The 26,367-nt window shown below is 35.1% G+C and overlaps 1 protein-coding gene across 8 annotated transcripts in view; it reads left to right on the top strand.

Annotated features, from left to right (window-relative positions):
* Positions 1-6,009: 6,009 nt before the first annotated feature.
* Positions 6,010-26,367, top strand: part of TRIQK (triple QxxK/R motif containing) — a 75,025-nt gene continuing 54,667 nt past the window's right edge. For 2 of the 8 annotated variants that reach the window (XM_045861614.1, XM_045861609.1), the window contains exon 1: positions 6,014-6,136. Coding sequence is in view for 1 of the 8 variants with exons in the window: in XM_045861601.1 (XP_045717557.1) it covers positions 13,361-13,399 (39 nt within the window). In the remaining 7 variants the exon portion in view is untranslated. Of the gene's footprint in view, positions 6,139-13,311; positions 13,400-26,367 lie in introns of those variants that run through there. The other 6 variants (XM_045861603.1, XM_045861611.1, XM_045861601.1 and 3 more) reach the window with 5 other exon arrangements.

Below are 26,367 nucleotides of genomic sequence, written 5' to 3'. Positions count from 1 at the left end.
TTAAAAACATATGTTTTTAAATCTTTCTAAAGAAAAATGGAATTGTTAAAAGAATAATAATATGTATTGTTGAGTTCATAACATATATAGAAATAAAATGCATGACAAAAATAATACAAAGCCTGGAGAAATGGAAGTGTACTGCTTTAAGCTTCTTTACTCTATGTGAAATGATACAATACCATTTGTTTCCTACCAGAAGAAATCGAGAAGGCCATAAGAACAGGCAACCTGGAATAATACCTCATATATAACAAGTTATTCTTGGGTGTGGGAGTTTCTTTCATGGTCACTGTTGCTGATTGGGGAAGGGGACATGCTTGGAAGGTGAGTGTTTCTAAGCACCAAACTTGCCCAAAATAGTTCAGTAGAGGTAGGTCCAAAGGAAGATAAAATCCACACCACACCCTGGCACACACACACACACTCAAAAAGCTGCCTTTCAGTTTCTACCTCAGCTTCTGCAGGAAGAACCAGTGCTTTCTGTCTCTCTTAACCTCTTTTTTTGGTCAAAATCCAATTCCTGTCCCTAGAGACAAGGCCCTGAAGAAGACACAGGCTTAAACTTGTAAGGTATCCATGGATACCATCACACCTTCATATCTGTTTACATAGCCTTCTAGGGAAGTCTGAGCTAGTTGGCATCTTCAGCTTCATTATTATGTGTTAAGTGAATGAATGAGTCATAGTCCATGACCAGCATCAAAGGAAGGTCCAGGATCAATTGAGGAACAGCCTGAAACTGCTAGGAATGCCAGATGTGATGAAGTTTCTTCAGGTTTTCTATTTTATAATGCAATTTTTGAGATCTGTTTGGATCCTCTCCACCAACTAAGAACCCCTACTGAAAATATCTCCCATGATATTAAGCTGGAGACTTTGTACACCACCTAGACAGTAATGAACTTTTTCTCCCAAGGTTTATAGTCGAGATACTTCTCCCTGAAGTTGAAGATCACAAATGGTGATTGTATGTTGGTCTGACCCTTTTGAAATAGGAAGAGCTCATTGTAAAAATGGCCTGAGGCTGAAGAGCTTGGTCTTTACCTTCTGTTGGATTTGTTTGGAGTAGGAGCTGCATTCCATGACACAAGGCCCACTCCGAATGATCTTGCACTAAAATGGTTGGGTGGTATATAGATTCTAGCCCTACAGCTGGAGAATAAGCCCACAGTGTGGGTGTCTAGCAGCTAGTGCATGTATATGTGCAGACTGTTACTGAACAATGTCCTTGGGGTCGGTGAAGTGCCCCCGTTTTCAGCTCTTCTGGCCTAAGGGGTCTACCTGCTCCTGTGCGGCCTCTAGCTAGCTGTATAAGAGCTGGCCACCACAGGGATTGTTGTTGCTGTTGGTATTGAGATGTGAACCTGTACTGGAACTTGGTCTTGTGGCACCATGTAGGGCTAGTGAGCAGACCAGGAGGAGCTAACTGTCTGCAGAATGCAAGTCGGCAGCCAGCAGACCATGCTACAAGTTTAGCTAGATAAAGGACTGCTGAACAAGATTAGGTAATTTGATGTTATACTTCTTATTTTAATATATTCAATGAATTTTATATATTTATGGCAGAATCATAATGTATGCAAATGATCCAAATTGGTTCCCCTACATTTCAATATATTTTGATAGTATGTAGGCCAAAGAAGTTAGCACCAATAAATATTAGGTTCTAGTCTACATTTCAGCTTACCATGAATTTAGCTAAATGGCATGTCTTTTACTATATGATAAAGAAATAAGCTATTCATAACATATATCAGGATGTTTTCAGTTTAAATTGTTCAATGTCCTTAAGATTTATTTTTTATTTGGTTAGTTTGTTCTTCATAATTTCTTTTAATATACATTTGTGTCTATGGGAGAATTTCAAATTATACATTTCCAAGTATTAAAGCAGAAACATAAGTTAAAAAATAAATAATTGAGGCATGGATAACATGAGATTCTCATTCTCCAAAAGTGGAAAGTATTACCGATTAATTGAAACATTATTTTTTTGAGTTTGATTATTTTGAAAAGTGCTCAAAGACTACTTTGCAACAGCCATATTCATACGACTGGAGAGCTGGTACCCATTTTGTGGATCAATAAACTGTTTGCAGAACAACTTGCTAGGATAAGTTATTTCATAAAAATTTTTTCAAGATAAGAAATCCAGTTCCAGAGATTCATTATTCACTGTTCTCACCTTATTTCCTCACTCTGGATAGAATTTTAAAGTGTATTCCTGTGCATATGTAGCATGGTATTTTCTGCTGGATGATTAACCAGATACCAAGGTGTAGAGTTCCAGAATTCTGAATGTATGCTTCAAACATCTGGAGCTATGTACATATGGGGCATATACAGCTGTGTTTATTTCAATGATTACACATTTACATGACTATAAGACATTTATTTAAACGTATCATCTCATATATGTGAGAATATTCAAACAAATGCATTTGCTGTAGTTATTTTAATATGCAATTGAAAAGATTCAAATAAATAATTCACTCCTTTTATTTAATCTTACTGTATTTATTTAAATAATGTACTTATTAATATATGATTATAGTGTTTTCTTTTTAGTCTAAAGCCAAATATTTTAGAAGATCAAAGAAGTAATGGGGATCACAAGTCATACAAATCAAAAAAATTTTGTGCAGAGGTATTCACAGTTAGCAAGCTTTCAGAAGAATTGAAAATTCAGCAGGAAAGAGAATAAAATCACTTGCAATTCAAGTGTTTCTATTATTCCAACAATTTTATAGTGTGATGAACATTTGAATTGAATCTCAAAGCATTTCTCCAAAGGTATTTTGGTTTATTTTTTCTTTCTTTCTTACTACTACTGTATCTGACAAGATAAACACTTCTGGGTATTGGTTTCATATAGTCAGGAAAGGGTTTCACAATATTAATCCCTTACCCCCTAATCTGGTTAAGAGTATTAAAATGATCTCATTTAACTGTATCTTTATTCTCGGAGAGGAACTGGAGACTGGCAAGTGATTTAGGAGGAGAGAAAATAAAATTATAGCGTGGATTCAATTCCTGGATCTCATATTCTGGGAGATTTCAGAGAACCTTCTAGTTAGTCTATTTAGAGTTGTACTCACTTCTTTTGTATTGTATTTCTTTTTATTTTTAAAAGATTTTATTTATTTATTTATTCATTTATTTATTTTTAGAGAGAGGAAGGGAGGGAGAGAAATATCAGTGTGTAGTTGCACCTCGAGTGCCAACTCTGGGGGATCTGGCCCACAACCAAGGCATGTGCCCTCACTGGGAATCAAACCCAAGACCCTTCAGTTCAAAGGTTGGTGCTCAATTCACTGAGCCACTCCTGCCATGGCCCATATCTCCTTTCTTTTCTTTTTATTTTATTATTTTTAAAAAATGATTTTATTGTTGTTCAATTACAGTTGTCTGTATTTTCTTCCCACCCCTCAACCCACCCCCTCCAAACCCACCTCCCTCCCCTGCTTTCACCCTCCCCCTTGGTTTTGTCCATGTGTCCTTTGTAGTAGTTCCTGAAAACCCTTCTCCCCACAGTCCCCTCCTTTCTCCCCTCTGGCTATTGTTAGATTGTTCTTAATTTCAATGACTCTGGTTATATTTTGTTTGCTTTTTTCTTTTGTTGATTATGTTCCAATTAAAGGTGAGATCATATGGTATTTGTCCCTCACCCCCTGGCTTATTTCACTTAGCATAATGCTCTTCAGTTGCATCCATGGTGTCCCAAAGGGTACAAGCTCCTTCTTTCTCTCTGCTGCGTAGAATTCCACTGTGTAAATGTACCAAACTTTCTTGATGCACTCGTTTGCTGATGGGCACTTAGCTGTTGTAAATTGTGCTGCTATGAATATTGGGGTGCATAGGCTCTTTTGGATTGGTGTTTCAGGGCTCCTAGGTTATAATCCCAGCAGTGGAATTGCTGGGCCAAAAGGCAGTTCCATTTTTAATTCTCTGAGGAAGTTCCATACTGTTTTCCACAGTGGCTACACCAGTCTGCATTCCTACCAACAGTGCAATAGGGTCCCCTTTTCTCCACATCCTCTTTAACACTTATTTGTTGATTTGTTTATGATGGCCATTCTCACTGGTGTGAGGTGGTATCTCATTGCGGTTTTAATTTGCATCTCTCTGATGGCTATTGATGCTCAGCATCTTTTCATGTGTCTCTGAACCCTCTGAATGTCCTCCTTGAAGTGTCTGTTCAAGTCTTTTTGCCCATTTTTTAATTGGGTTGTTTGTCTTCCTGGAGTGATGTCATGTGGGTTCTTTATATATTTTGGAGATCAACCCTTGTCCGAGGTATCATTGACAAATCTGTTTTCTCATGTGGTTGGCTCTCTATTCATTTTAATGTTGTTTTCTTTAGCCATGTAGAAGCTTTTTAACTTGATGAGGTCCATTTGTTTATTCTTTCCTTTATGTCATTCACTTTAGGGGACATATCCATGAAGATGTTGCTGCATGGAATGTCTGAGATTTTTCTGCCAGTGTTTTCCTCTAGGGCTTTTATGGTGTTATGACTTAATATTTAAGTCCTTTATCCACCTTGAATTTATTTTTGTGTATGGTGTAAGTTGGTGATCGAGTTTCATTTTTTTGCATGTAGCTGTCCAGATCTCGCAACACCATTTGAAGAGGCTATTTTTGCTCCATTTTATGTCTCTTTCCCCTTTGTCAAATATTAATTGATTGTAGAGACTTGGGATTATTTCTGGGCTCTCCGTTCTGTTCCATTGGTCTATGTGTCTGTTTTTATGCCAGTACCAGGCTGTTTTGATTACAGTGGCCTTGTAATAGAGTTTGATATCAGGTATTGTGATCCCTCCTGCTTTGTTTTTTTTTTTTCTCAAAATTGTTACAGCTATTCGGGTCGTTTATGGTCCCATATAAATTTCTGAAATGTTTGTTTTATATCTATGAAATATGTCATGGTTACTTTAATAGGGATTGCATTGAATGTATAAATTGCTCATATCTCCTTTCTTAAGGGCATTTTTAAACTAGGCTGGGCTGGCCTAGAGCAGTGGTTTTCAACCTTTTTCATCTCATGGCACACATAAACTATTTACTAAAATTTTGTAGCACATGAAAAATATTATATTTTTGCCGATCTGACAAAAATAATAGATGTAGTTTTGATTTATTCACACTATACAGCTATGGTTGTGTTGGCTGTTGTAATTTTTTAATTTGACAGTCTAAGGGCAAAGTGGTCTGTGGTCCTCACTAAATTTTTAAAGCAGTCAGGATTGCATGTTTTAAAAATTCTTGCAGCACACTGGTTGAAAATCACTGGACTATAAGAAAGTGACATAGTTGAGCGAGAGAAAAATTAAATGAGAAGTTGCATAATTTTTTAAAGAATTTTAATTTACCACAAATATAAAAATACTGACTATAGGCACTTTTTTATTAGTTAAATTATTGAATAAATGCAACCTCTCTACGCCTCACTTTCATCATTTGTAGGTTATAGATAATATCTCTCATTGCACATTGTGAGGATTACATGAGTCTAAATTATTCAATTGTCAAATGTTTTCCAAATTATAGTTAATAATATTTCTTCCCATTTTGTAAATGTGAAAACTGGATTCCGGTACATACTTCCAAACCTTAGTTGTTGGTTGCATTTCAGGAATCACCTTTTCTATGTTGATTAATCTGTTAAAAGCTTGAATTGGCAAACAACATTGCTTTCTGAGACAGTTCATACATCCAGGATGATCCCTGGAGACTGTGAATGGGTACTCAGGTGGGAAGAGTTCAATAATCAAAATAACACACTTTTGTGTTTTATATTTATAAAACAAATCGCTGTCCTTGTTTGAATTTTTAGTCACATTTCTGGGCAGGTGTATCAGCCCAGGATTCCAAAGGATATTAAGACCACAGGGAAAACGCATTTGTGTCCAGGACCAGCGTAGAGGCGGGAGAGAGACTGGCCAATCGGAGCTCAGGCTGATGGCTGGTGCCGCCCCCTTTGGTCGAGCACCGCCTCTTTTCCGTCCATCTCTCTGGGAGTGGAGGGGTGTCGCTGGCTCGTCTAGCCCCTGCCTCTAAGTGACAGGACCCTGTACAGCAACACTTCTAGCCGGTCACGAAGTTTGTCGGTCCTTGCTTTGGCTGAGCTGAGGTGTGAGTGTGTGTATGTGTGTGTCCGGAGAGGGTTATTTCTGGGAGGCGGGGGAGGATCTGGCCAGGAAGCTCGGGATCCGGGATTGAAGGCGTTTTGGAGACGATCTTTCCGCTTCTGGGGACGGCACTTGGGCGGGCTGGGCTGAGGGAGGATCTGGAAGAGGAGGAACCCGGGCCCTGGGGAACCCAGTAGGTATGGTAATGACTTACGACCCGTTCCAGCGAACTGGGCGCTCACGGTGGGGGTGGGAAATAACCTGTGCGGGATTCAGGCTGGCGGTGGACTTGACTGCCTCGGTTGCTAAGGAACGCGTGGTTTCCGCTCTGCCAAAGTGTCGGGCGGAGGCGGCTGGGCCCTGGAAACCTAGCCACGCCCACCTCTCCAAGGCCTTCAACTAGGGATTGGCTCCTTTGTGCTGTCAGTTAATACGTGTCCGTTTATTTCATTCTTCAGTTCAGTGGGTTGTGTAGTTCTTGCTCTGTCGTTCATCTACCATTTTATGACTCTCCACACTTTCCATCTTCACTTAATCTACAAGTATCTGCAGACTGAAACATTTGCCGAGAAGAGCTTTAGGCAGCGTGAGGTGGTTTTATTAGGGGCGGGTGGAATGGGAGGAGTCTTTTCCCCAGTGCTTGATGAATCACTGAACCCGCAAGGGTGTCCACGTAGATAACTAGGAATAGGGGCCTAGGAGATCTGGATTCTTATACCTGGATTCTTCTTTTTCTTGCTGCTGCCTGTTTTGATCTCAAGGAGCTTCTCGGGAAGTTAAGGCAATTCATTACTGGACAATATATGTAGGATCTATCTCCCTTTCAGACCTACTGTGGAGAGGGCAGATACTAGCATATATATCCCTGTTTTGCTTAATTCGTCCATATTAAAAAATGAACTATGAAATGGTAACCACAAATAACCATTTTAAATTTCTTCTTTGCTTATATCAGCCGTTCCCCAGTGATTCAGCAGAATAAACAGTCCAGAGAGAAGACAAAGGAGCTAAAAGTCTGCTTTTACTTCCCTTCTGCTAGGTGTGTTGTATAAATCTCCAAGAAGGAAGCTTTTATAGCTTGTTAACACTGGGAAGAACCTTGACCTAGAAATGTGGAAACTGGAAGGGTTAGGGAATGTTTGTCCTTAGGCAAACCTCATAACTGTTATCTATAAAGTGGGAATATTTATGTGCCCTTTGTTCCTAAAAAGTAAGGAGGATAATTGATTGTAAAAGTATTTTTAAAGTAATGATTTACACAGATGTAAAGTGTTATTGATTAGAATTTTCTTCTTTTGTCTATAGGATCTGAATTTGTAAACATACGTGATTATGATCAATCAGCTTAAAATATTTTTAGCCTTCCTTGTAATTTCTTTTTTATCTTTGGGTTATTTAGAAATGGGGAAGACACCCATTCTTCTCTCCATTATTGATTGGTTCTGGTTAGGTGCACCAGGAATGTCATGCATGACACTTTTTTCCCCCTGACATCACTAGATTTTTTTCAAGATTATATATATCCTGAAAGGATTGGGAAAGATTACCTTGTAATCCAATGATGAATATCTCTTTGGTAACATATACCACTCTGAGAAGCCAAGGAAAGCTATTGACTCTCCTCTTAGAAAAAGACAAATTTGAAGCATAAGTGGACGCTAGATTAAGAACATGTGTTTTCGATCAACTTCTTAAGTAAAAAGGAAATTACTCTTTCCCTTTGCTCATCCCACAGAGAGATTGGGTAACTTATATCCGAAGCTACATAGCTGGGAGCAGAGTTGGATATTCTTTCTTCCAGAGTGCATTTTACTACAGCTTACTTTAGTTCACTTTAGTTCAGGGTCTTCAGCCAATCCCCAATCCTTTTTCTTTTTCTTTTTTTTTTTTTTTAAACATTTAGCAAACAGGAACTACCATTGCTCAATAAATTGTTGCTGTCTTTCAACACCATATCAGCTGTATTTTATTCCAAATTACTTTGATCATTCTCTTAAATCATATTTCTGTATTTGAAGAAGAGAATTTATCACATATTTTGGGGAAATATTAAATTTTTTAAGTAATCACTAAGTACATAAATTTTCTCTTTGATTAGGGTCCATTCTGGACAAAGAAAAGATGCCACTAGAATATGATTACCTGACTCCTAAAACTCTTTTCTTAAACTTAAATGAATAATCTTTTATAACATTTTAATTTCCTGTGGCTAAAATATATTGTGGTTGGTTCCACTGTGACTGTTTTCCTGATTTCTGTTTTAAAATAGAAAGCTATAAATAGAGGGTTTTTCCCCCAAGTTCCTTTATCTAGCTTTATCAATAAAAGTGGGCATTAGTAGTGGATATTGTCATCAGATGTGGAAAACAATGAGGAAAAAGTATATGGCTTTTGTAATAAACACAACAGTATGTAGGAGCACCTGTTGTTTCTTTACCACTTACAATTTTATTCAAACTGTTTAGTATGTTGAAAGACAAACTGAGAGATATTAAAATGTTTGAGAGTTTACTTGAGCAAAAATTGATTTGAATTGGACAGCATTCAGTCTAGCAGATAGGAAGGAGCTAGACTTTTAGGCAGAAGGGAATGGGAATGAGGAATTTATACTGCCAAAAAAAAAATAAAAAGAAAGGGCTGGTTATTGTGAGGTTACTTCCTTTAGGGGATGGTAGGGGCCTATCAAGCAGATTACCTAACTAGTTAGTGCTGATCAGGTGATTCTTGATAGACTGGTTTAAGATTCCTGTTCTGGAAGAGCTGAAATTGTAGTGAAGTCTTGGGTTGGTGATGTGGGGTTGAACATAAGCAATTCCATTTTGGGCCTGTTGTTTTTAACAAGTATTTAACTATCTCTCTCTTTACTCACTTCATTTCTGATAGAGAATTGGAAATAAGGACAAGTAGATTAGAGAATGATAGCTTTTAGGGAATTAGTAAATAATAGCTCATTCTCTTGGGTTTGTCAACAGACAAGTGAAGTTTGCATTACCAGTTTTGTTACTGAGGAGCTGATTGGACATAGTGCTTTAGATAGGAGACCATAAATGAGTACTAGGACCTCTTGCCCTCTATTACTTCTTCTCCCTTTCTCAGAACCTAGATTTTAGTTCAGAGTTAACTGCCCTGCAGGCTCCAGGACAGACTGAGAGAGTAAAAGAGGACTTTAGGTGTTTACAGGTTTATAATAGGGTATCTCTACCCATTGGAACAATATGGACCAATGGATTTTTTCTACCTATCAGATCATTTCTCTTACTGTGCAGCTGTGAATAAAGAGTGAGAAACCAGGACGTTAATCTGGTACTCCAGAGACTGACTAGGGTGATACCTCTGGGCTATTTGAAATATGTGGAGATGATTTAAAATTATTACAATGTCTTTAAAAAACTCTACTGGTTTAGGGACTCTACAGTTTAGGGATGCTAAATATTGCATAATGTAGAGGTCCACCAGCTCAAAGAATTTCCTTCTACCTCAAGGCCAAAAACATCTTCACTGAGGACCACAGTTTCAGAGGAAGTTCCTTTATGTAGAAACATGAGGGTAGTCTTCCCCTCTAGTCTTTGTTCCTATGTGTCCATGTTTTTGATATCAGTAGATTTGGCTCTATGTGTGAAGGTCTTAATGAAAATTCAGCTTAGAATATAGTTATTTTTTGTTATTCTTTCAGAATGACTACATTGATATTAATGGAAAACAGTGATACATATTTTATCATATTTGATATTCTCAGGACATTTCTTACTTGACAAATAAGAATCAGAGAGTCTTAGAGACAAATCTTTTTATATAATGCATATTACTACATTTAATCCTTTCTTATATGGTAGAAATGTGAAGTCTCTTTGCAATAATAGAGTGAGATGGATGTATGTTTTTGGGGAAAAGAAAGTTTATTTCTTAGCTTACCTCTTTTGAAATGTTAACAACAGTAGAAAGGTAATACTTTCTACTGCAAGGTTTAACAAACACTGTTTTCTTGAATTAGAAGGTGGAGACAGTGCCATAAATGAGAGGATCTTGTCATTTTCATGGTTTTCAAGCCGCAGAACATGGAGAGTGACAGCAGGAATAAAAAAGTTTAGTTCTTCTATAGTGGTATTATGTAGTGACATAGTTACAAAGATAACATACTATTTAAATTGAACAACTTAAAATTTAAGCAAAAACAGAAGCAAGATGGCTTAATCCAAAGAACATTTTTTACATACTTTGAATATTAAAAATATTTATGTGTCACATTATGTAGAATAATAAATTTTAAGGATACTTGTGGCAAAATTCTTATTGTCTATTTCAGTTTATTACCTATACCAGGTAGAAGGTACACTAGATCAAAAGTTTTAGACGTGGCTCCAGCATAGACATCTCATATGTTGGGTTTTATAATGTTTCCAGGCATCAAGTTCTTCCGTTGTCCATGAAAAGATTTGATTTGTAATTTGCTACTGTTTTTTTCTCAAGAATATGCTTGTATATTATAATTCATTCTTGTTATTCACAGTGATTCTCTCTGGGCAGGGTAAATCATTTCTTTCAGTTGGGAAGTTATAATTTTAAAGAGAACTTCCCAATTTCTGATTCTATTTTGTCTGTTTCCTAGAGGTCCATTCTGTCTCTTTTCTCCTCAATATGCCCCGCCCATGCATATGCACATTTTGTAAACACTAGACTATGTAGAAATGGTCTATCTATATAGTCCCTTTCAATGCCAAAATGTTCTGGACAATAAATCCCATAAAACCAAGGGAAATGAAATCAGTAGAAGACTCAGAGGCATACCTGTGAAAATCTAAGAAGTTTAAGCTAAGAAGGACATTTAAGAAAATTCTTGGACATCTAACATGTGCAAGACTACATGGTGTCTGTGGATAGGAGAACTGCATGTAAAAACAACAGCTAATGGTTACGTGACTAGGAAGACAGTAGGGTAGAACAAAAAGATGACAAAAAAAACTAAACATATGAGAAATGGATTAGTTTTGTATTCCAACTGTAACAACCAACCACAAATTTAGTGACTTAAAACACCACAAACTCATCTTATAGTTCTATACTTCAGAAACCTGACATAGGTCTCACTGGGACCAAAAACATGGTATCCACAGCACTGCGTTTCTTTCTGGAGGTTCTGGGATGCCATCTGTGACCTTGCCTTTTCCAGCTCTGGAGGCCGCCCATATTCCTTAGCTCATGGTACCCACCTTCCATCTTAAAAGCCACCAACATTGCATTTCTCTGACTCTTCTTCTGCAGACAAATCCTCTTCTGACAACAGCTAGGAAAAGTTACCTACCCTTTTTTTAAAGGCCCACCTAGATAAACCAGGATAATCTCTCCATTTTAAGGTTTTTCATTTAATTACTTTTGTAAACTTTCTTTTGCCATGTAAGGTTACATATTCATAGGTTCTGGGAATTAGGACTTTGGCGTCTTTGGGGGAGAGGCATTATTCTGTATACCACAATATCGTATAAATCCACATGATGTCGTAAATAGCAGAATTGATACCACGGTAGAAAATTTAATCATTGTGGAGAATAGACTTGAGAAGTTCTTGTAGTTAAAATATTGATTTCTTGAACAGATGATATGTGGAGGAAAAAGAATGAAGTTCACTATATGAATATTTGAAGTTTCTGTGGAAGAGACTCTAGTATACATAATTGTCCCTAAGAAGAAAGTAGCATTTGAAAAAAAAATAATAAAGAGGTAACATGAAATAAAACTTTCTGAGCTGAGAACACCTTTGAGTACAGAAAGGACATATAAAATGTAATAGCCCAAAGAGACCCAATATAAAAAAATTTTCAAATTGTGATTTAAAAAAATCCTTTAAAAACCTAGAAAGAGAAAAATGGCACATCACTGTCAGGAAACAAAAATCAGGCTGCTCCCAGACTTCTTTTCTGTAGAATTAAATACCAGAAGAAAACAGAGCAACATTTTTAGAGCTTAAATTTTTTTTTTCATGCAGTTTGTATTTCTGGTGTGCCGGCAATAGAAGATGACTCCTAAGAATAGAAGAGACTAAACTACATCCTGTTTTGCTTTTGGGGAAAAAAATAAAACACCAGTAAGACATAAAACTATTGATTAAAAGTTGATATGATATAAACACAAAAACCATGATTTATAGAAATATAAAATTAATGGTACATCCTAGAGTCCTACGTCCTTATAGAGGTAGCTCTAAGTATTATGTTAAATCTAGGTTAAGAACTGACAGCAAATGTAATAAACTGCTTGCAAGAGAAGATGTATAATGTAAAAATTCAATAACAATACTCTAGATTTAAGTAAACTTTTGTGATCTTCTGATTTATTTATGCCAAAGATAAAACCAGGTAATTCAAGAGTAAGCATAAATTTAAAAATATACCTAAACCATTGATTGGCAAATTGTGACCTATGGCCTGCTCAAATCTTGCTCACTGCCTGTTTTTGTATGACCCACTAAGAATAGTTTTTACACTTTTAAATAGTTGAAAAAATTAAAGTAATATTTTGTGATATGTAAATTATATGAAATTCAAATTTTATTGCTTCCAAATAAAGTTTTATTGGAGCACATCTGCAATCATTTGTTTATACATGTGTCTGTGGCTACTTTGGAACGAAAACAACTGTGTTGAGAGTTGCAAGAAAAATGCAGTTTGGTGCTCTCATGCTTTGCATTGCTTCTCAGAGCACACGAATTGCAGTGACATAGTCATATCTTGATTTTGCTTTCTGACCAGAAAGCCTAAGGTGTTTATGATTTGACCCTTTTCAGAAGAATTTTACGTCTCATGACCTGATCTCCAAATTTTCGTGTGTAACACTGAAGTTTTTAATTCTAAGGAACCAAAGTTATTCAGTTATTCCTCTTCAATGTTTGGTTTACTCCAGCATCTCTCTGGTCTTACATGGACTGAAGTTAAAAACAGGAACCTATTATTCTTCACATTTAATAATCCATTTTCCATTTTTACCTTCAATGAAACAAAATTTATGTAAAGACTTTAGAATTTTATTTCCAAAGGCAAAAGTCAGTCAATACTGTAATATTGTAAGAAATCATGGCTACCATTGTACACCAAAACTCTGTGCTTGTACAGATAAACATGTACATTATGTAATAAGTGAGTTATATGTCAATCAGCTAGTTAATCAGTAAAGATTTGTTTGGCAGGTATAAGTGATTAAAAAGAGGAAGTGGCGTTGAAATGAGGTTCTGAAGGATGCCAGTGAATTCAAGCTCTTGGGACAAGGAGAACAAGGTTTGTAAAACCACTAAATTGCAAGTAGGATCCTGTGATTGGGAAATGAAAGAAGTTCAGTGGCTAGACATAATTTGGAGAAAAGTGGCTGGAGTTGAGGCAATAAAGACCTGCTGAACCAGACTGAGAAGGCTATTATATGCCCTAGAAAGCAATTTTCATCCTGTGGACAATGAGAATCCATTTCAGGTTTTTAAACTGTGGAACAACGTGATCAGATTTATATTTCAGAATAATGGTTCTTATACTATTTTCCAAATACAGCAAACAATAAAATTCTTTAATGCTATGACTATACTTTCACAGAATAAAAGTTGCCTTGGGTTATACCCACTCAGGTCCTATTTATAACAAATGTTTCCTTGAGGAGGATATAGAAACAATCCCCTACTTACCCTAGAGACTTAGGTGAGCAGGCTGTTAAATAAACTGAAGTCCTTTAAAATTTTCAAAAGATTAAAAAGTTACCTGTAAGGTAAAAGTAATCTTTCTGGCTTCTGGGCACATAGAGCTGCTCTAAGATACTATGCTTCTTTTATATGTGACTTATTAAAACTTTATGGAAACTTGAGATGATGGAAGTTTAATTATGGACCACTTGAATATATTTGAATTTTCTTTCTTGGATATTAAAAAAAAAACATTTAAATGAATGCTTAGCATTCTTCTAAGAAAATTAATGTATTTGTTTTGAATGCCTATATCTAATTTGACTAAAAGTATATCCTATTTTAAACCTTGATTTAGATGTATAGTGAAAATAGTTTCCCAGATAATATTGTTTCACATTTATACAAACCTTTATATTTGAAACATTTTCATAAATGATCTCATTTCATCCTTATAGTAATCTCTTTAATATATATAAAAGGATTTTTTTTTCCATTTTACAGACGTAAAATCTCCCTGCTGTCTGATCTGAACACATTCTTCCTTGTAGAGGAATGTGAGTGAGCTCTTTGATTAGATAGATTTGAGTTAAAATTGCTGCCATTTTTCCATGTTAAATGTGTATGGTTGGGAAAGTCACTTCATTATTGGAAAACTCAGTTTTCCTAATTGAGGTTCATTGTAGATTGGACATTACCTTTCTATAATCTAAAACTTCCAGGACACATCTGAACCAAACATTTTAGATAAGGACTGTAAAGTCAAATTATTATGACTATTATTTTATAACAGCCTTATTGAGACATAATTCAAACCATAAAATTTAAAGTGTACAATTCAGTGGTTTTTAGCATATTCACAGAGTTGTGCAATATTCTAAAATTTTAGAATATGTTTATCACCTCGGAAAGAAACTCAGCACCCACTATTAGCTGCTCCCTCTTTCTTCCCCACCCTTGGCCTTAAGCAACCATCGATCTATTTCCTGTCTCTATAGATTTACCACACTGGACATTTCATATAAAGAGAACTGTAGAAATGATGCATTAATTGGACGTTTGTGACTGGTTTCTTTCACTTAGCATAAAGTTTTCAAGCTTTATTCATGTTGTAATGTATATCAATATTTTATTCCTTTTTGTGGCTGAATATTTTATTGTAAGGATATATTGTGTTTGTTTATCTTTTCATCATGGATACTTTCCCACTTTTTGGCTATAAGAAAAATGCTGTTAGGAACATTTGTGCCCAAGTCTTTTTATGCACATATGTTTCCATTTTTCTTGAGTATATATACATCTGGGAGTGGAATTGCTGGGTCATAGGGTCATTACATGTTTGCATTTTTTGAGGAGCTGCCAAACTGTTTTCTAAAATGGCTGAATCACTTTCTTTTCCCTGCAGCCGTGCATGAAGGTTCCAGTTGCTCCCCATTTTCAGCAACCACTTCTTTTTGTCTGTCTTTGGTACAGCTGTCCTGGTAGATGTGAATGGGTTTCTCATGGTGGTTTGATTTATTCCCAAATGACTGATGATATTGAGTATCTTTTCATGTGCTTTTTAGCAAATCATGTATCTTCTTGGAAGAAATGTCTGTTTAGATCCTTTGCCCATTTTTTTTCATTGGGTTCTTTGTATTTTTACTGTTGAGTTGTAAGAGTTCTTTATGTATTTTGGGTACACTTATCAGATCCATGATTTGCAAATATTTTCTCCCATTCTGTGACTCATCTTTTCCTTTATCATATACAGTAGAGCACACAAAAGTTTTGTTTTTTCATTTTGATGAAGTTCATTTTATCTCTTTTTTAATTTTGTTGTTTGTACTTTTGGTAATGATTGCCTAACTTAAGGTCATGAAGTTTTACTTCTGTATTTGCTTCTGAGCATTTTATAGTTTTAGCCTTTGCATCTAGATCTTTGATTTTTTTTTTAGTTTTTTTTTTTTAATTTTTGTAGATGTTGTGAAGTAGTAGTTCACCTTTGTTCTTTTACAGCAGCATTTTAAAAAGAAGACTATGCTTTCATATTATGCTTGAGCTGGATTATTATCACTATTGAAAATTACCCAATACATTGTGATCTGTTTTTTTCAATGGTATGATTAGAATGAATAAAACTTGTGTTTTCAAATATTTGGGGCTACATTTTGAGTTGGTATTATTTTATTAGATAGTGTTTGGAACCATTTAAATTTGATACTTTTATCTAAATGAGAGCAGTGGTAGCATAAAACAAGATAACATCAGTGGCTGGCATATAATAGTTATTTAGTAAACATTTATTGAACAAAAATGAATAAATGATACATTATTTAGTTTCCTTATTGCTTTTTAAATGAGCATTTAGTTTAAAAATTAACATATACTGAAAAGTTTATGGTTGGATAAATATAGTAATTTTATAGGTCAACTCTGTACAAGTTCCAATATAGAAAATAAATTTGCATTGGTCTCTTTACATTCATATTCAACTTTAAAATACTGTGGAAACATCTTTCACTAATTAGTGACAGATATTTGCTATACTATGTACCATTCTTAAAGTGTAATATGCAAAAATAACATTGCTATTTATTGCAGTGGAAAAGGGGTCTTCATATAAGTAAATTTGGGACACACTAGGTCATGTAAATGTAAGTAGGGTTTTCTATTACAGAGCTTCTCAAAACCTTTTAAAGAAAATGTGTCTTGTAAAAACAGGGGCATAGTACGCAACATTTTCCATGTTTGGTCATAGAACTTAATTCAGTTGAACATAGAACAGAATTAGCAAACCTAAAAATACTTTTTGGAAAGTGCTACCACAGTGATTTTATTTTGTGGACAATTAGGGAGCTGCAGATTATCCATTTAATATTTATGTTAAATTTTGAATTCCACTAAGGAAAAACAGCTAAGAATATTCTTATTGGTATCTGGAATTGAATATGCCAGGAATGCGAGCACAGCTTCCTCGGCAGAAATCCTGCCTTTGGGAACACCCCTTGGCAGCTTTCCACTTGGCAGCCCTCCACCTTCAGACCTGGCAGCAGCAAGGACACAGCGCAAGGTGTGTTTATTTGATTTAACATTTGGCAAAAGGGTTTTTGACTTGTGGTTTGTTTTCTTTCACTTTGTTTTTCTTGTTTTGGTTTGTTTGCTTCTGGCAATGAACTTGGGTTCAGAATGTTGTTCTTTCTTATGGAAAACAGTGTAACAAGGTGAAAATGATTGTACTTGTATTATTTTTTTTGTATTTTGGCAAATGCAAGTAAATGAGACAATAGCCACAGAGCTATAAATCTTCATCTGATTTATTTGTTAAATTGTGTAGTGTTACTAATTGTCTACTAGGATTCATTGCTGCATTAATTACTTGATCTCTCTTGATGTTTGATATACCATGATCCTTTGGTACATTTCTGTATTTTGATAAACATATATTGGTTATAATCAGTGTCCCTGCATAGTAACTAATAAAGAGATAAAGATCTTCATAAAATTTCAGTTATTCAACATTATGTTTAATCTTTCTTGACTAATTGGTACATCTGTTTTTCACATGTATTGTAGGGAGAGGAAATATAATGTGAAAGAATATGGGCCTCCATTATATGTCTGATCTTATCTTCTGTCCCCTTCCATCCTTCACTCCACTCAGAATTCTTCAGTGGTTCCCTGTTTTACTCAAGATAAAAGACAAAACTCTTCAACTGGCCTGCATGTAAGACCTGGCCCCTTGTGACCTCTCCAGTCTCATCTCTGAGCACCCACTCGCTAATCCATACTGGCTCTCCTGTTGTGCTTTGAGCCTACCAAGCTTGTTCCCATCTCAGTTTTTGCAGTATTCTCTCTACAGAGTTGCTGTTCTTGGATATTTGCATGGACAATTTATGCACTTCAATTTGAGATTTTTATTATAAAGGTCACCTTCTAAAAGAGGTCTTGTCTGGTATCCTGGTTCTATATTTTCTACTTAGCATTTATCGCCATTTTATAAACTACATTTGTTATACTTATTTGTCTTGTTTATTGCCATTGTTCACAAGGTTATTAGTTCCTACGAGTGCAAGCAAGGTTTTTTGTTTGCTCTGGCTTTACTCTGTCTCTAACAACTAGAGTAGTTCCTGGCCCTTGATGAGTGAATGGATGAATAAATGAATGAATGAATGAGTGAGTGAACAAATGAACAGTTAATTAAGCACTTACTGTGAGCTAGCCACTATGCTAAGTGATGAGGATACAGGGATGAAATACCAGCTCCTTCCCTCAGAAGTACAGTTTGAAGGGAAATGGACAATTATAGCAGCCACTGAACTACAGTGTTGTGTTATGATAAGAGTATTTGAATAGAATGCTGTCATCATTCAGAGAAGCAGCAGTTGAATCAGACTGTGCTGGGCCTCTGCAAGGCTTCCCTTGGTATAGTCAGAAGAGCCTAGGTTATGCTCTAGAACAAACAAGCCCATATCTCGGTGTCCCACATGTCTGTTTCTCACACAGACCGCATGTCCAGAATGGGCTGGGTAGGAGAACCCGTGTCACCTAAGGCTGCATCTGGATGTCTTTCCATTATCACTGCAGCAGTGGGAGGGGAGAGGTTAATTAAGCACTGGCATTTCAAGTTTCACTGGTCAAAGCAAACTGTTTAATTTGAAATGGGGGCTGGGAAGTGCAATATTATTTTCTACTGAGGGGGAAAGGAAAATTGGAAGATACATAAGTAGAATGACTGACGGACACACCTTTCTCCTGTTTTAAAGGAGTATAAGATATCCAGGTAAAGAAGTATTTGAAATGGTTTTCAGAGAAAGGAAGAGCATGGGCAGTCGGTAAGCTGTTAAAATATTATTTCAGGGAACTGTGTGTGATTCAAAGTAGCTGGAGCACAGTGTGTGTGGGAGATGAAGAAGGTGAAGAGATTGGAGGGAAAGAAGGGGTTAGATTATACCAAACTGTGGAATTAGAACTGTGTCCTAAAGGATGTAGAGAAATATTAAATAATATACATCAGGGATATTTCTTGATGAAATTTTATTTGTGAGAAATTATTCTGCAAGCAGTGGAGGAGGTGGACTTGAGGGGAGGAAGACTAGACACAATAAAAGACCAATTATAATGCTAATGCAGTAAGGCTGGTGAGGTCCTCAGAGAAGGACAAAGGTCTAGGAGATAAAGGAGGCGAACAAAAGGTATATAGATGGGGTGAACTTCAGGGCAGAGATGCCTTAGCAGGAGACAGGGCACTGAAATCAAATTAGAGGTACTGACATGGACAGTGTGGCTGAACATGTATGTGTGGATTTGTTGTGTTTGGTATGTGTGCACATGTGTGTTGGTATGTGTGGTGAGGTAGCACAAGATTGTGATGTAAGCGGTTCTTACATAATGATTTCCATTCTGTTTGTGACTTGGTAGATGAGACTAAAATGAAGGGGGGTTGAGGACTTGAGCAGAACCCTGCAAGTTAGAATAACCACTGAGTCAAATGGGAGACAGAGCTGACTTGGAACAGGGAGGTTGCCGGGCAGTGTTATATGCTTATAAAAAGTTAGATTACACATTTTACTATAAAAATTGTATTGGGAAGCTCGTTTGGCTTTTTTTCCTTTAAATTGTTTAGAGTTCAACAATAATTTAAAAATACACACTTAGAAAAATGTTGTGTATGTTGGTTCTATTAGAGAGACTCATTACATATAATCTAATCCCTGTCCCCAAATTTGGGTTACTGTGATAAGGAAGACCTAATTATTTCATAACAAAGGAAAATTTCTTAAAGTTAGTGAAATAGGTACTCAGAGCTTTTATAAAATCATTTTTTTATGATGAGCTTTTAAATAAAGAAGTATGTTACAGTCATGTTATTTTTCAAAAAAAGTAGAAAAGTCATTGGAATATTTACAATATTTTTCTTAAAGGTTTTGAAAGACATTGTTAGGAATGTAGTGTAATTTAAAGGATATTTTAAAATTGTGTTTCTTGTTTTCCATTATGTGTTAGGCCCAAGGTTATTTTAAACATTGGGGATTTTAAATTATTGCAAATTAAAAATTTGAAGCCTCAAAAGAACCAATTTTATCTGAAGTCAGACTCCTGCTGCTCTAGTAGGAACTGTGCTGACCTGCCCGTGCGTGTGGTGGGTATGTAACAGAAATGGTGACATGCAGATTAGTTGAAATAATATCAAGAGCTTACAACTCCTGGGGAGACAATAAGAGAGAATTGGTAGAAGTGTTTACCTAACAAGATTCTGTTCTTAGACTGGAGGATAATTTGGGACATCTGACAAAGATTAGTTATTCAATTGTCAAATTTAAAAATGAGGACTAGTGCTTAAGCTTTTGTTTTGTTGTTGTTGTTTAGAAGCCTTCCATTTTAGAAGGTAAATACTTTTGAGTACTCATTATGGATTTGTAGATATATATATATTCCAACACTTATTGACAGTAAGACAACTATATAATTTGGCGTCTTACGAGTTATCCAAAGATACTTTTATTCAGTCACTTAGCTGATGATAGATGATTAGAAGGTTAGAGGATCAAACTATAGCATAAACTGTACATTTTTATGTAATTAAGTTATTTTAATATCTTAAACACTGTTTTTATATCTAAGTCTGTTTTTATATCTAAGAACCTTAAATATAAGGGAGTTCATTAACTTCTTTAATGAGTGTGAGATCATCAACTTCAGTTTATTTTTGTTTAAAAAACCATTTGGACTAAGTGTTGCTTCAACAGTAATTGATTAAGCCAGACTAATGTAGTGATACTAAAAAAATAGAGTATTTACTATTTGGGGAAACACCATGTTAAGTAGTTTATATGAATTAACTATTTAATTTAACCTTTAAATTATTACCATACTCATTTAAAAAATGGAAAAGAGCTTAGCTGGATCAACTAATAAGTGACAGTTAACTGAAAGTTTGACCTCTAATATCAGGAACAAGATAGGGATGTCTACTCTTACCACATTTTTTATTTTTATTTTTTTAATATTTTTCAAAAGATTTTATTTATTTTAGAGAGATGGGGAAGAGAGGGAGAAAGAGAGGGAGCGAAACATCAATGTATGGTTGCCTCTAGCACACTCCATACTGGAGATATGGCCTGCAACCCAGGCATGTGCCCTGACTGGGAATCAAACCGGTGATTCTTTGGTCCACAAGCCTGCACTCAATCCACTGAGCTACACTAGCCAAGGCCACATTTTTAAAAAATATAGTAGTGGAAGTCCTAGCCAGAGCCATCAGGCAAGAGAAAAAGTCCTAAAAGGCATCCAAACTGGGAATGAAGATGTAAAAGTGTCACATTTTGCAGATGAAAAGAATCTTTATATAGAAAACTCTAAAGAATTCACACACGCACAAAACTATTCAATACCAGAAAAAATAAATAAGTAAAGTTGCAGGATAAAAAAATCAGTGTGCAAAAATCCACCACAGCCTTTTATATTAACAATGAAATTTCAGAAAAAGAAATGAGAAAAACAATTTATTTTGTAATTGCAACAAAAAGAATAAAATACCTGGGAATAAACTTAACAAAGATGTGAAGGACCTATATGCTGAAAAGTACAAAGCATTACCAAAAGAGACAGACTCATAGATGAACAGGTGACAGCTAGTTGGGCAGATTAGGGGATGGAGGGATTGAGAAAAGGAAAAGAGGCTCATGGACATGGACAACAGTGTGGTAATTGCAGGGGGGTGGGGGATCTAAGGGAACTAAATGGTAATGGGGAAAATATAATAAAGATTAAATTAAAAAGACATTTAGAGCCCTGGCTGGCATAGCTCAGTGGATTGAGCACAGACTGCGAACTAAAGCATCGCAGGTTCGATTCCCAGTCAGGGCACATGCCTGGGTTGCAGGCCATAACCCCCAGCAACTGCACATTGATGTCTCTCTCTCTCTCTCTCTTTCTCCCTCCCTTCCCTCTCTAAAAATAAATAAATAAAATCTTAAAAGAAAGATATTTAAAGAGATACAATGAAATGGACAATATTCCATGTTCATGGATTAGAAGAATCAAGTTAAAATGTCCATGTTACCTGAAGCAATATATAGATTTAATGCAATCCCCATCAAAATCCCAATATCATTTTTTAAAGAAAGAGAACAAAAGGTCATCAGATTTGTATGGAACCACAAAAGACCCCATTTAGCCAAAGCAATCCTGAGAAAAAAGAATGAAATTTGAGGTATCACACTACCTGACTTCAAATTATACTACAAAGCGATGATAATCGAAACAGCTTAGTACTGTCAGAGAAAAAAATAAAAAGACACACAGACCAATGGGCCAGAATTGTGAGCCCAGAAATAAATCCACATGTAAATGGAAAAACAATTATTGACAAAGGAGCCAAAAACATACAATGGAGAAAACAAAAGCCTCTTCAATAAGTGGTGCTGGGAAAATCAGAAAGCCACATGTGAAAGATTGAAACTAGTCTACAGTTTGTCCCCATATACAAAAATTAAAAATAATTAAAGACCTGAATATCAAACTTGAAACAGTAATTACATAGAAGAAAACATAGGTATTAAACTTATGGACCTTGGTTTCAGAGGAGAGTTTATGAATTTGATTCTAAAGGCAAAACAAGTAAAGGCAAAAATAAATGAATGGGGTTATATAAAACTGAAAAGCTTCTGCACAGCAAAAGAAATGTCCATAAAAACAGAAAGGCAACCAACTGAATCAGAGGAGATATTTTCAAACAACAGCTCCAACAAGGGGCTAATATCCATAATATATAAAGAACTCATGCAACTCAACACCAAACAAACAATCTGATTTAAAATGGGCAGAGGATCTGAGATTCTCCCAAGAAGACATACAAATGGCCAACAGATATATGAAAAGATATTCAACTTCAGTAGCCGTTAAGGAAATGCAAATTAAAACTATAGTGAGATACCACCTTACACTTGTTAGAATGGCTATTATCAACAAGACCAGTAATAACAAGTGTTGGGAGAGGTTGTGGAGAAAAAGGAACCCTCATTCACTGCCAGTAGTAATGTAAACTGGTACAGCCACTATGAAAAACACTATGGAGGTTCCTCAAAAAATTAAGAATAAAGTTACTGTATTATCCAGCAAACCTCCTTCTTGGTATCTACGTGAAAAATTTGGAAGCATTTATTTGCAAATATATATGCACCCCTATATTCATTGCAGCATTATTCACAGTGGCCAAGACATGGACACAACTGAAACGTGTCCTTTGGTAGGTGATTGGATAAAGAAGATGTGGTACATATAGACAATGGAATACTACTCAGTCATAAGAAAAAAATGAAATACTGCCATTTGTGACAACATGGATAGATATTGAGAGTATTGTGCTAAGCAAAATAGATCAGCCAGAAAAAGTTAAGAACCATATAATTTTACTCACATGTTAGAAAGAAAACTGGAAGCAAGAAATGAATAAACAAGAAAAAATCTCATAGACACAGGCAATATGGGGGTTATTAGGCAGGGGTGGGGTTAGTGAAAAGTAGAAGGGGTGAAATATATGATGATGGAAGGTGATTTGACAGTGCAGGACACACAATGCAATATACAAGTTATGTATTATAGAAATGTACACTTGAAAGCTATATAATCTTATTGATCAGTATCATCCTAATAAATTTAATAAAAAATAAGTGACAGGACCAGAAAGGAAACAAGTTAAAGTAGGGAATAGTTAACCCACCTTTTATCAGGCTCATATTTTTATAAAGGATAACTTATGGTAATAATTTAAAACTCAGATTATTTACATTTATATAATTAAGCATAACATGGATATTTTAAGTTAACATAATGTGGAGAATGTTTACTTAAAAATGTGTACTGAGTATCTACTATATACCACATTGTTTTGTTTTGATTGTTCAGTGAAGAAAACAAAGATGCCTGCTCTTGTGTTACTACATTGTAGTGGAGGGAAGTCAGGAAATAAGTGGTAGACTAAATTTAATATGAAAAAAGCTTTTTACTTTTAAAGTAATAGTTGACAGGTCTAAAATAAAAAAAAGTTTCTTTTGTAACATTGGTAATCTTATTGTTCATTTTGTATTGCTTGCATAAGATCATGAAAAAAATGAAATATTGATTGCTTAAAATGGTTATTTATTTTAAATAATTAATTTGAGATTAAATATTATTGACCGTTACTTTGAAGAAATCTCCTTTCCTCCTCCTTACACACTGAAGATGCAGCATTCCAAGAAAGCAATTTAATGCCATTTATTATTTGTAATAGAACTTTAAAAAAAATAATTATGGGCCTGGGGGGGTCCATAGTTAAAATGTGAAAATGAATTAAAAATAGTTAAAGAGTGAAAATGAATTAAAAAAATCTTAGGACATATTTTTCTTATGAAGGACACATTTAAGTACAGTCTTAGCCCTTTAAAATAACTGCAAATGCTCATGATTGAAGATTTAGTTTGGTTCTTTTTGTTTGCAATGTGTAGCTGTGTCTTCGTGTGTGAGTGAGAAAAAGGGAGGGGGAGAATGAAAATGAGGAGGATGAAACATACCAGGACTCCCTAGGCACTTTGGTTTCTGTAGCTTTTCAGAGTCCTGCCTCTGTAATTGAGGGAATGGACTAAATATTTACATATATTTTTAAAAGAGTATGTCATTTTTTCTGTCATAAATTTCTTCTACTTATTCTAAGCTATATAAATGTTACCATACTGGATATTCATTTTTGTAGGTGTATCTAGTATACTAGTCTGAACCACACTACTTGGTAAACCCTCTTGCATTAATCCTTTTTCTATGTGTGTGTGAATGCTTTTAGGAGTTAAATAATGGATACAGATAATGGACATAATTATCGAAGTTATAATGATGTGATACAGTAAAAAATTAAAATGTTCAATCACAAGTCATTAACAAAGAATGAAAAATATTTAAGGGCAAATGAAGAAAGAAGCTTTTAAGATAAAATCCTAACTGGAGTATTAAAAAAAATCACTTTGTTGCATGAGGCATAGGAATGATTTTTGCTGAGGATAAAATCTATATAAATAAAAGAGCCTAGTTCTGTTAATAACTAAATTTTTGTACTTAAATAATATGAAAGTCTTTGAACAGGCTGTAAAAAAGTCTTGGAAAAAATAAGGTAACAAAAGTGTCACATGCAGTTAAAAAATGTACAGTGATGTGTATGACACATTAAAGAGAAATGGTTCAATTGAATATTGTGACCAAGGCCAGTAATGTGAAGAACTTGGAAAACAACATTCTTTTTGTTCTTTGTTAATTATTTCAGGCAGGTTTTTCATGGAATGAGAGTTGTTTACTTTCATTAAATCCCATTTTTTGATCTGAGCTAAACAGGGCAATTTTAAAAGCAAGGACTAGAGGCATTCACAGCCTTTTTACTACATTCATTTTTAAAAGTCTTATTTGAAACAATGTTCTGGTTTATGATTTTCATGTTTTCTTCCCTTTTAGAAGGAGGCAGATGGTATGAAAACTGGACTCCCTTATTTAAAGGGAATGTTGATATTTATAACCAAGCTTATCTCCAGCAAGATTTGTTTTTTGCAGCTGTTTTAGGTTAGAAAAAATATTATATTAAAGCCATGGCTTGTTTTTCTTTCCATATTTGGGGAGGTGGGGATTTTCAGAATGTGAAAAAGCGATGTTTGATTTTAAATGTGAATACAATGTAAACTGTGATTTTTTTTTCTTCTATATGTGAATTTTTCTGTTTGTATGCTGTGGTTTCACTGATCTATTTCCTAGATATATCACACTTGAGAAATAATTTACTCATCATTTTCATATCAATGTATTCTAGGTATTATAGTAGATTTTCATTAAGAGTTAGCCTATGTTATCAAATAAACCATTTTCTAATTTTTTATTTTGATACTTCAGTCATTTTCATTCTACCCAGAGCATCTTTTTCACTGGGAAATTAACTTTCTCTTCTCTTTACTAATTACATTATTTGCTATAAGAGATTTTTGTCTTCTTCTATTCTTTGCTTCTGTTTTCAATGACAAATAATACTGTTTTTGTCTGGACATATTTTAGAAACTTTCTTTTATTATTTAATTGAAAATTAGTTGTATTTTATACTCTAAACTTAATGCATGGTGCTGTCTTTTTGGGCACAAGATAATACTGGAATGAATGTTTGTTGCCAAGATTATGCATATAATCTTGTGCATATGTATTTATATATGCACTATCACATAGACAGTTTTTCATAGAGTATTTTTATATAAATATATTGATTTATTGTGAATTAATGTGATTATTTATTTATGTAAAGATAACTTATACGAAGTCTGTGCAGACAAAGTCCAGCCATTATTAATATAGTAAGAACAGTTTGCATGACATCAATGTAACCTGGCAGCCAAGGAGAGTAGACTGGAATGCACATATGTGAACAATGGTGACTTCACTGTACTAGTGAGTAAGGGTGATAGACACTTTTAGGTGAGCATGTGTACTGTGTGGCTGTCACATTCAAAATGACTGAGCGAGTAGAGCAACAAATCTGCACTAAATTTTGCATGAGCTTAAATAGTCCCCTGCAGAAACTATTTGGATGATTCA

Source organism: Phyllostomus hastatus, unplaced genomic scaffold, assembly GCF_019186645.2.
Source record: "Phyllostomus hastatus isolate PE091 unplaced genomic scaffold, TTU_PhHast_1.1 phas_scaffold_21, whole genome shotgun sequence".
NCBI classification, from domain to species: Eukaryota; Metazoa; Chordata; class Mammalia; order Chiroptera; family Phyllostomidae; genus Phyllostomus; species Phyllostomus hastatus.
The sequence above is the reverse complement of the archived record's forward strand: the minus strand, read 5'-3'. Positions and strand labels throughout refer to the sequence as shown.